The sequence below is a fragment of the Mytilus galloprovincialis genome, chromosome 4, assembly GCF_965363235.1.
Source record: "Mytilus galloprovincialis chromosome 4, xbMytGall1.hap1.1, whole genome shotgun sequence".
NCBI lineage: Eukaryota > Metazoa > Mollusca > Bivalvia > Mytilida > Mytilidae > Mytilus > Mytilus galloprovincialis.
Genome location: NC_134841.1, coordinates 55,410,945 through 55,423,067, shown reverse-complemented (window position 1 = coordinate 55,423,067; position 12,123 = coordinate 55,410,945). Strand labels below are relative to the sequence as shown.

General features: G+C 31.9%; 1 protein-coding gene across 2 annotated transcripts; it reads left to right on the top strand.

Moving 5' to 3' along the window:
• Positions 1–5,288: 5,288 nt before the first annotated feature.
• On the top strand, positions 5,289–9,044 carry LOC143072474 (uncharacterized). 2 transcript variants are annotated; one of them, XM_076247399.1, is made up of 3 exons: positions 5,289–5,527; positions 7,179–7,487; positions 8,098–9,038. In XM_076247399.1, exons 1-3 carry the CDS (start codon positions 5,431–5,433, stop codon positions 8,787–8,789), a joined length of 1,098 nt encoding a protein of 365 aa, XP_076103514.1. In that variant the 5' UTR covers positions 5,289–5,430; the 3' UTR covers positions 8,790–9,038. The 2 variants fall into 2 exon arrangements, with proteins under 2 accessions (XP_076103514.1, XP_076103515.1); XM_076247400.1 differs by having other exon boundaries at positions 7,179–9,044.
• The last annotated feature ends 3,079 nt before the right edge of the window (positions 9,045–12,123 follow it).

The window sequence follows — 12,123 nt, the reverse complement described above, 5'->3', positions numbered from 1 at the left end:
TGTACAAAGGTCTGTGAATTTTCTACAAAAATAGTGATTTTATTTTCACCAAATTCTCTTTTTCTACTAAATACAATAATGAACTATAAATAATAATGCTTTGCAAGAAGTTTCCCCTTGATACATGTATATGTACAAAATTATATCTCTATTATCCCTTGATACATGTATATGTACAAAATTATATCTCTATTATTCATTGTCTGTGCTGTTTTGATACTATTGCAGTTTGCACATTTTCGTAATTGACAGGCCACAGGAGGGGGTGATAAACCATACACGAAAATATAAAATATTGATCTAAGTACTTAATTTGCATCTCTGAACCCCACCCCCGGCTTGTTTTTTAGGAGGGTGTCTAAAAATGGTCGATTACAGACAGCCGAGTACGCATTTTACTTTCCAGGCGTGTTTACGTTGATTGTTAAAGTCCTGAAAACGGATAGATAGAAACAAAAATGTTTGATTTATCTGGCTTTAAATTCAGTTTTTTTTAAATATAAATTAAGTTTACATTTTAACATAATAATACTAAGAATTCACAATATAAAAAAATGCAGAAAAAAATGGAGATGTGAAATATCTTAATAAGGAGTCATTACTACAGAGATGGTGTGTTTGACACACAAAACTTAAAAGCTTAGTGATATTACCAATATTAAAATAAAAGTGTATTTTAGTTTGGTTGTTTTTCCATTTACTCATTTTCAATCATAATTAAGACACATTTGATTTTTATTCATAAAAATATTTAAATATAGAAAAGTAGGACACATTGTTCACTTCCTCCCCTGTAATTCTTTATCAAAAATATTTATTTATTTTGGAATTTTGAAATGAAAAAGCTAAGAAATCTTAGTTTTGTTAATGTTCTCTAGGTTATCTCGTCTTCATTCTCTGACATATTCTCTGACATATTCTAGTCTGCCCTTTCATAAAATAGTGATTTTTTTAGTGTTCTATCGAACTTTCGAAAAAAAATACCTGATAACCGTTCAGACAAAAAAAATATGTTGAAAAAATCTTACAGATACAGCAAGTGATTCTTAATAGCTGTAAGATACATTTTTCTTTTAAAATACAACTTTTAAATCTTACGGGAAACTATTCCAAGCTTAACACTTTCACTGTAACCTCGCTCTAACTTATCCCCCATCCCCCCCAAAAAAACCCAAACAAACAAACCCGCAATACTATTGTCATTCTTATAGTCAGCACTCAATTTTTCACAAAAAAATGTGTTTTAAGCTGCTAAAGACATATGATTCAAACGCTCAGAAAGTCCTTTCTTCTATATTTTTGCTTTCCATTTTTATACAAAACCTTTTACATTTTTATTTTATGGGTTATTGTTGAAGGTCGTACAATGACGTATGGTTGTTAACACATACTTTCTTTGGTTTCTTATGGAAATTTGTCCATTGACAACAAACATACAACATCATCTACTTTATATAAGTATTGTATAAATTACAACGTATTTTGGCGATCTTGCAAAATGATCGTAATCCCGAAAATCGTAAACATATTTTCTTATCTTAAAAGGGGGCAAGAAGGGTTCCATTAACAGGCCAATAAATAAAATCACAGTTAATTTTAAAAAGAATAAAAAATAGGTTTTTTTTTTCTCTCATAATAACAGTAAACAGATTCATAACAATGTCAATTTCAAGAAAGCAGACAACAGTTAATTACTAGTAGTCAATAACAGTACAGCATCAATGATCTTGAATATTTGCCACTTTTAACTAAAATATAAAGGCACAGAACCAGGACATAGGAGCACAGAACCAGGACCGTTTTTCTTATCACCAGCACATCGTCAGGACAATTCCGTTTAACGAACTTGCACGACTTTTGCAATTTTATATTGTTGAAATATACTTTGCATGGTACTTATGACGCATCAGAGAAAAATTAAGCAACAAAACAGTCGTTTTATTGGCGTTCTGATACAATGTAAACAAACCCACCAGCACCCGTCAGGACCAAATCACCAGCACAGTACGTTCTCTCGCAGGACAACCATACCCACCGTGTTGTAAACAAATCCCGGAGTTGGATTGAAAACATGTAAAGGCATATTGGTAATGAATGTTTAGAAAATATTCATATTTTGCGCAAACCTACGAATTAAATTAGTTTGGTGGATGTGTAATTTTACACCGATAACAAAAGGAAATTGTTTCATTCATTAATTTATATATTCATAATATTGTGTTGGTGTGACTGTCGATAACGTTCCAGTTGATTAGCTTCATAGTACACATTTTCGTTGTGTGTTTACAATCATCCCACATGTCAATTCATTATACATTCCGCGGTGGATTCGACTGGTATTGATATCAATGAAGTAAACAATAGTGTATTGAACCATGACAGCATTTTATTAGATTGGAGCTGAAATTTAAATGATTTAAGAATAGCCATTATAACAATTAACATTATTTACTAGAATATTTGATTATAAGTATTAGATATTCTTTATATTGTTTAGTATTACTTGTATATATATATATTTAAGATGTCATAGTTTATCTTATTACTTATATTTTTCAGTTTGAATTTTTGTGTGCATTGTTGCATGAACACCTGGTCCTTGCACTGTCAGATTTCACATGCACATTAGATCATTTGACGGTAAGTTGACATTTTCATCATCATCATCATCATTTTCATTATTTGTGTTGTCTTTCATATGTGTCTGTTTGCGTTTTGTATTGTGTCCCGTTTTATATATTGTACTCTGTTTTGACTATGGCTGAAGGAAATGCATCGGGTTCCGTAGTAGAGGGTAATGTTAAATGTCATGAACCTAATATGACAGAGACCGATATTGCAAAACTGGTAGCATTTATGTCTAAACATGGTAAATATAAAGAACTTACTAATGAGGAGAATGACTTAATATCTCGGCACGGGACGTTTGCGCTTCAAAACATAGGACATTTGCGCTTTTTAAAAATGGACATTGGCGCTTTTTACATAGGACATTTGCGCTTTTTTTTTTATATATCTATGACTTCCCTCTTTTATCCGGGCTTGGGACCGGCAGGTTTGACCTGGCAGAGTTAAAGTCATTCTTTATTGTTAAAAGTTTAAAAATCATTTCATAGCACATTCATGTCATAGCACATTGTTGATATATGTTTAAAAGTTTATGTACAGCTAAAATTAAACATTCCTATGAAATAAAATCAAGTACTGTCATCACAATTTCAGGTCAGTGTAGATTGATATTTGAAGCCCAATGAGTGAACAAATTTTGCTCTTGTTATCTGTCCTGATTGGTACTGAGCCCACATCTCAAAGAAATGACAGAGTTTCTCCTTCTCAATTCTTGATTGGGGAGCCTGTTCATCAATGTACCGAATCTTAATATAATTTACTGACTGTTGTTCAATAATGTTCTTCAATAATATAAAAATGGCAGGATGAGTCATGTAAAACTGTGCATTGTAGTGAGCATGGAAGGATTCTGGTCCATTTGTTGTACGCTTACTGTAAGATGGCTGTTCATCGTCCGTTTTAATTCTTGCATTACAATTTTTAACGGTACATCTCCATGAAAGGTCTCCAATTTTTAGGGTTTGGTCAGTCAGTGGGCCCCCACTTATGAAAATTTCTGGATCCGCCACTGTTTTCACCGATTCAAGTCTATATGAGTGAGAATGAGGGAAAAGGACTGAATTGAAAGTTGAGAAGGGATATTGACATTTGAATCAGGAACCCCATGTGCAACCGTCTTGAGGCAATACACAATTTTCTGTATGAATTTTGACATGTTTCTGAAGGGGAAACTTTCTAGCTTCACGCGAAACAAAAAATGACAAACAGATCTCTAAGGGTAGTCTCAAAAGAATAAGTTGATACTAGTTGTGGGAAGACAAATATAATTATGGCCACAATATATCAATCAAAGGAGTAGGTTCACTAAGACCCTTTTTTGGCCCCAAAATATAGCAGTTTTAGAAAATTGTGAAAATGTAATCTTTAACCTATATTTTGGAAAGTAAAATGCTTCTGCTACATAAATATGAGCTGTTTTTGACGATACAATGCACAAATATCGCATTCTAGCATCATTAAGTCATGCTAAATTACTGAAATCTTCAAAATTTCAGCATTTTGGTCAATTTTTAGACAGTTTCCGTCTAAAATGAAAGTGGCCGCATTCGTGTTCATCCATAATATTGAAATGTAAGTTGTATTTGATGATAATACAAAACATATATAAAGGTTGAGGATGAACACGGATGCGGCCACATTCATTTTTGACAAAAACCATCTGAAAAGTGACTTTTTTTGGCATATTTGATAGATTTTTCATATTTAAGCTTGAATCAGAGCGTTTTTAATGACTAAATCAGTTAAAATCTTTCACATAAACTAATCGTATCAATTGTAATAGACACTTAAGTGTTTAAAAAGTGTCCAAAAACTTTCGTTTGATGAACCTGAAATTTGAGGCCAAAATCGGCCCTTACCGGACCTACTCCTTTAACGTTTATTACGAGTCCAATCTGTATGTATTTGTATTACGAAATTTTTTAAATATACTAATATCAAAACTGTAAAAATACGGTATACTAGTACTCAAGTCCGAATAGAACAAACGTCGCATTTTAATAATTGTATATACCAAAAGAAAACGTCGTCCACAGTCAAAATGTGTGTTTTATATTGCATTTAAAAAAATGCCGGGATTTTGATGCAATGAGTCAAACATTTTACAAAAAAATCCAGACTTTACTACAGAAATTTTCGTAAAAAAGTTTTAGACATACAGTTGCTTGTCCATGGCGCGAAGTTCACGAAAAATACTAAACAACATTTAGAATAGATAAAAACGTGCTAAGTCACCGGAGTCGAGTGCACCGTAGATTTTTTTCTGGGTAAATATCCGTCGGAAAAGTAAAAAAAAAGACAATAAAAGCGTGGTTATATTTTTTATATACCGCTTTAACTCGTGTCTCGTAATTAAAACACTATTGCAATCAAATATTTACCTTCAGCAAGCTTATCATTCCTGCGGGGGTGTCCATCAAAGGCTGTCGTGCCATAAAAGCGCTTAATTATCGCAAAGCTTACACTGTATAATATCTGCATTTCTCTTAAACTCAACGACGCCATGTTTTTTACATGTTTTATGTGCTCTGCTGTCTAAACCACTTTTTTACAAAGAAAAGGAAAAAGAGGACCGGAAGATGTCCGAGTTTAAAAAAAAACAGTAATGGACCTCTTCTGGCTCTCTCCCGATGAACAAAAAAACACGCCCCTGCAGGAGCGTATTTGTTTGGTCTGCAGGATCGCTACTGGATCGCTCCGCGATAGTTCGTTTGGGAACAGCTGGTCTACTGGAGAGCTACCGCTTCTCCATTTCGAGACCCAGGTAGCAAGTGGAGAGACCACGTGACAACTTCATTCACCATGGCCGAAACAGAAGACATCCATTTTGAGTGTGAATCTTGCAAATCAATTTCAACTAATATGGACGAATTTTTGCGCCATCCTTGTATGAGTGCAGGTAAATGATTCGATAAATATATGCACAAATGTGTAATGCATCATATTCAAGCATTTTCCCATATTCTTTAAATGTATATTTTACTCAAGCATTGACTTTCAATCGTCCCCTTTATATGTTTCGGCCCTTATATGAATTTCAGCTGATCTCGTTGATGGCACGTATATATATATATAACATATTAAAAATGGTAGACAGGTTGATTTAATGGTACACAATCGTTTCTTTTTATCTTATTAAACAAAAGAAATATATGCAATATCCAACAAAGTTTAATAATTGGTTCAAAAGCCAAATTTACCTCTTGGCATGCCACCCTCCCCCCAAAAAGTAAAGAAGTTCAGTTCAGTTTCTTGTATATTCCTCCATTAATTGTGGAGCACTACCCAAAGGGTATAGTTTTAGCAACTATGTACACCTTAAAACATAAGGAAACAAATGATTATATACAGATGACTGAATTTGGTTATAATAATCACTAAATGATAAATATCATAATTAATTCATAGGAATGTCATCATAAAGTTTAAAAAAATATATAATAATTCATATGTGCTGAGTTGTAAGAAAATTTTAAGAAGAACCAAATGGTATTAAAACAATGGGCTTTTAAAAAAAATAATTTGATTCTAAATTTTCTTGGAAAATAGTTTGTTTCAAAAGGGTGAAAGGAAGTGGGAAAAGTGGTTTCTTTTTCTTTTTAAAAAAGGGGTAAAAATACAACGTTGAACTTAGGAAAAAATAATATTGTTATTGTTAATAGTATGTTATTAAAAAATATAGTTTGTATTTTTACGAATGTCGAAAAACATTTGTTTATCCTGAGAAAAAAACCATGCTCCCCACCCAAAAGATGTATGGTCCATGTCTTAAACAAAATGAATGTAAATAAATTGAACAACTACTACAGTAAAGACATTATATTTATACATAATGACATTACATGTATGTTTCATTAGATTTAGTAATTTTTGATTGGCTGAAAACAATCGTGAGGCACTCCCATATCACATTTTATTTCCATATAAAATACAGCAGCTATGACTGCACGTGCTATCCCTGACAATGTCAAAACAATGCATTTACATGTATTAAAAAAAAACAAAAAAACCCAGAAAGCTTGATATAACTCTTAATTTCATGGTTGTAGCATAAAAATGTAATTATAAGAATTGAATGCTTCTTTTTATAATTTTATAAGGGTGTAAAAGTGTTGATCATGCGCACATTTTTAATATGAAGCACTTCCACACTTTATACAAAATGTGCTTTGGTCAACGCTTGTACTGACTCCCAATAAAATTAAAAAAAGAAGCATTCAATTCTTAAATAAACATCTTTACCTTGAGGCTAAAATGACTGTGTCTAAACTTCATATCTGTAGGGACCAAAAAAAGTGCACAGAAAAATCCAGTTAAGTTTTTAATTTTCTGAAACATTAAATACATTTGAATTTTATATATCTACATGTAGGTCATGCCATGCCTTAAAACTTTTCCAGCTGCTCAGGTTTGTCTGTGCTCACAGTAAATTTTGAGGTGTAAACAGCCATTTTAGCTTAAAGTAAAGAAGCTACATGTACATGCAATATCTAATCCCATTTTTCCAATGGTGACCTTTATTTACATGTTTAAATAATTTTTAATTGTAGGCCTAAACTCTCAACAGTCTACATGTACAGAGACTGGTGATTCCCGTGATGATTCAGCCTCATCATCATGCTCAACATCCAACTCACCGTCTTTTTGGAGCGATTCAGCAACGAAGATTCTTATCAATGAGGTGAAACAAAGAGAAGTTCTTACAAACAAAGGGAAGCAAACTAAAAAGAAAATGTGGGAGGATATTTCAAAAGTATTGGCTGGAAATGGTTTCCGGTTTACATGGGAGCAGGTGCAAGGGAGGATGAAGACTCTTACTACCAACCTGAAGAAAATCAATGACCACAATTCAAAATCAGGTAATGACAGAAAAACATGTCCATATATGGAAGAAATGAGTGAATTGTTTCAAGGAAATCCCGTTATAAAACCCAAATCAACCTTGGGCACATCTATTTCAAACAAGAGAAAGCAATGCAGTGAGGATTCTTTGGAAAGTAGTACCGGTATATCAGATGATGAAGATGATAAGAATAAAAAGAGTACTGAAAAAGCTGGCACATGTACGTCAATCAAAAAAAAAAAATCTGCAGCTACTGAGATTGTTGAATTTCTCAAAGATTACACAGGAAATCAGAAAGAGGAGAGGGCTTCAAATATGAAAGAAAGAAAAGAAATGCATAATGAAAAAATGGACTTGTTAAGAGAATTCATTAATGCTGTTAAAAAATAAGTCGACATGTAGGTGATCAGGGTTGTTGCATGTGTAAATAAGTGGGTTAACATTGTTTTTTTTATGTACATCATTTAGAAGATAAAGCAACAAAACAACATCATGCTTAACAGTTAGTTTTTTTTACAATACAGAAATAATGTTTGAGTGAAGTGTATACATTGTGTATCCATACATTTTTATACATGTAGTATTTAATTACAAACTGTTCAGAGATTTTTTATTCTCTTTTGTAGGATTTATGGATTTAACAGAAGAATTAATTAAAGGGGTCTTAAAATTTATTAGTGTCACTGAATTGTTAATGACTGTTTCTAAAGTCAATAAAAAATTGCATGACATCATTGAGAGAAATTGTGGAGTGTTTGTTGAAGTATCATTTAATGAAGATTGTTTTGTCATTGATAAGCAAACTCTAAAATTATCAACAATGTCAGTGGAAAAACTACATACATTTGAAGTAGGGAGTCAAATTTTTGATATGACAAAACTAGAATTTAATCAAATCATATCAAGACTTGCAGGAGGTTACCATTTGGAAAGGCTCAATTTATGTGAAAGCCCATTGTTCGATTTTTCATTTTTGCAAAACTTGGTAACCTTGACATCTTTGGATATTTCAAACACCCAAATTATTGATGATGAGTTGAAATATTTAAAAAATCTCTCAAATTTGACAGAACTTTATTTATCATTTACAGCTTTGTCTGTAAACTCAATTGTAAGCATTTTGGGTTATATGCCTTTAAAAAATTTGGATGCTTGTCAAGTGAAATTCAGTTTTGTGAAGTTTCGCGAGTGTTTTGTGAAATGCCCTACATTGCAATACATTCATACTTCTTTTATTTCAAAAGAAGATGAGTCAAATGCTAAATCTTTTATTTACATGATACAAAATTTCAAGGATGTCAAATTAGCTATCTTCTGAGATTAGATTTGTGTTGGTTTATAGTTGTTTTTAAAGTATATAGACAAGACTTTTAAATGTGCTCTGTTTCATTTAAGAGATCAATGTTATAGTAATAACAAGATTAGTTCTTTTTGTTTATTAAAGTTTGAAAGCGGAGTATGAACTTTAACCTAATAGAGACAATATTATACTTTACAAGGAATTGTACTAGATGTTTTATGTTGTGCACAAGACAATCTAAAAAAAAAGTGTATATTCTAATTTTGCAAGACAGCAATGTATTTGTATTTATTTTAACATGTTTACAGTACTTGGTTTACAGTATTTTTGTTTTAAATTTGTGATACTTTTTTACAACAGTCAGTTGTTATAGATTGTTACCTTTTTAATTTGTTATTGATTAAAGATTTATATATCAAAGTCTTGTTTTTGTTATACTACATGAGGCCTTGTTGCGAATGAGACATCACTGATTTTGTACCTGAGGCTATACATGAGCAACATGATGGGTGCCACATGTGGAGCAGGATACTACTGAAAAAGTCCTGTTTTTGAAGGAGGTCTTGTTGCTCTGACAGTCTTGAGCTTTCTTTGTTGTGTTTTGTGGACTGTTGTTTGTCTTTCGTCATTTTTCATTTTATTTTGCCATGGCTTTGTCAGTTTTTCATCGACTTTGAATGTCCCTTAGGTATCCCCCCTCTCTTTTTCAGTGTTTTGAAGTAAAATTGGTCAATGAACCTTATGTTACATAAAATGCAACATTCAAGAAGATTTCAGAAAATGGTAATAACTTCATGTTAATTAAAAGATAGATTTAGATTGTGCAATCAATAACTTTTCTCAAGTTGTCAGTAAAACCATAGTTGGTGCAATCTTATTTGCACACCATATTTATTGGGAAACTAATGAATATCAGGCATACCAGAAAGTTGTTTATATTTATCTAAATTCCAGCCTGACCTTGATGCAGGGTATGACGTATTTGTACATTGTTCACGTTTTCCAGTACAGTACTTGTTAAGATGAATATCAATAACAAAAGCACTTATTTCTCTTATGATGAGTAAAGTTGTCACTTGAAAACTTGCCCCATATCATTTTATTTCTTTATAATCAAATATGAGAAGTGTAAAATTCAAAAGAAGTGGCACTCCTACATATGTTTTGGAAACTATCTTACTTTATATAGAACACACAGCAGTCTGAATGAAATTGGCAGATGTATATGTATGATTTTTTTTCTTCAAATTGAAATGCCTTTTGTAGGGTACTGATAGAGGCCACTTAAAATGGATCCATATAAAAATGAGATGTGATATGATTGCCCATGAGACAACTAACCACAAGAGTTAAAATGAAGTGGTAGTAAGCAATTATAGGCCACCATGTACATTAAATCAGAATTTATACTGTAGGTGTGGGTATGCTTATAGTATGCTTATTCCTCCAGAACACCTTACATTTTTGTGTGAGTCTGTTACTTATATTTTTCAGTTTTTGCTTGTTTTTCTGTCAATCTGGATTTTATTGATTTTTGAATAGAAGTTAAAAGAAATATGAAGTATAAATCAATGAGACAGCAACCTAACGTCAAAAATAAAATATGCAAACAACCAATCAGCAAGCCTCACATGTATCGAATTGGCAGGAAATTAGGATGTTGCACAAGATTGAGTGATTGCTGCCAAAAAAATCCAGGAAAAAATTTACATGCATATTCAGGAAGATAATTTGGGGAAATAAATATACCCTTCTTTGTAGTAGACATGTTTTTTTTTAATACTAGCTCCTAAGGGAACAAGTAACCACACTACCAGGAGACAACCTAGGTAGCTACACCTCTCTGTTTAAGTTTCCTTTATAAGGTTAGTTTAAGGAACATCAAGGATAAATCCAAGTAGAATATATCTGAACACGGTAAAATATTGTCAATCTTTAAAAGGTAAAATGCAGTAACTATATACACTTCTCTATTTACATATAAAATATGGTAGTTATATATTAATTCCCCCTTTTCAAATTTACATGAACAAAAAGCAGAGCCTTCAAGGAGCCTGTAGTGTTCACCTGACAGTTTGGCATAAAACTGATACAATGCAAAAAGAATAGTTGTCTTGAATGGAAATTTTTGTGGGCCCAAATCTTGTCTTGTTGGACCCATTTTCTTTCTTTTCTATTATAGTTTTCATTAGTACAGAAAAAAAAAAAAAATCCGCAAAAACGGGTAAAAATTGTCATTCAAGGGCAATAACTCGTATACAAGTATACTGACGATTTTGTCCTCAGATACAGCTTCTCTCTATTTATTACAGTGTTTTTTTTTTAAATGATGCTAATCGTCATTTCAGACCATAACTCAAATAAGAATTGGTCTGACAACTTTGGTTAAAATGGACAGTAAGTAAATATTGACATTTCTATCCCAATCAGATTTTCACTGTCTATAACGGTATTCAAGTTTAAAAAAAACAACTATATACTAGATAAAACACAAAGGTTATGTAAAAAATGCATGCTGGATAAAGTTGAAGATGAAGAACATTTTATATGTGAATGTCCCCTTTATCTTTTGAGAAAAGAGTTCTGTGATAAAATTTGATAAGTTGTCAAAATTTCGAAGTGTTAAACACAAGTGCCAAGTTCAATTGACTTTTTATTCAAGAAAACCTATAGGTATTAAAAAAATTTTGAACTTATATTAAGAAATGTTTTGAACACAGAAAACTATCATTTAAGTACAGATATGTTTATATATAACCCATTGAGAATATTTGCCTGTTAATATTTTATACAATCTGTTTTATTACTGCTTTTTTACACATATTCTTTGGCTCTGGTCTGGCTGTGGCTTAAGATCCGGCATAAACTTATAAAGTTGATTATATTCATATTTATATAAGATTGTCAAAATTATTTGTGTCTCTCAATTATAAAAAATCATTGTAATAAATTGCTTTGCTCATCATGGGTCCTTTAATTGGAATAAAGATATATTGTGTCTTATCTTATCTTTATAGACGATACTTGTATTTTACACCTTTTTTCTACGTTTAGAGATTGAAGTAATATATTTTTTTTAAAACTAGATACACCAAGGATGATTGTGGCCAATTTTGGTTCCAACTGACTAAGACGTTTTACGGACGACTACGACGAAGAACAAGAAGTGATGCCAATAGCTCACACTGGCCCCTTGGTCCGGGCGAGCTAAGCTTAATGTACAAGTATACCAATTAAGACGTACAAATCTTTTGGCACAACAAATTTCCTTCATCAGTGTCGTTCTTTTTAAACAATATTATTATCTTTAAGATATATTAATTAACAATGAAGGTATTTTATTTTGATCAAG

What these genes read in the sequence shown, in the direction of transcription:
- LOC143072474 (XM_076247399.1), top strand. Translation starts at nt 5,431, where the DNA reads ATGGCCGAAACAGAAGACATCCATTTTGAGTGTGAATCTTGCAAATCA. An exon ending in CCATCCTTGTATGAGTGCAG is followed by an intron (nt 5,528 to 7,178) that starts GTAAATGATTCG and finishes TTTTAATTGTAG; the next exon opens with GCCTAAACTCTCAACAGTCT. An exon ending in TGACCACAATTCAAAATCAG is followed by an intron (nt 7,488 to 8,097) that starts GTAATGACAGAA and finishes TCTCTTTTGTAG; the next exon opens with GATTTATGGATTTAACAGAA.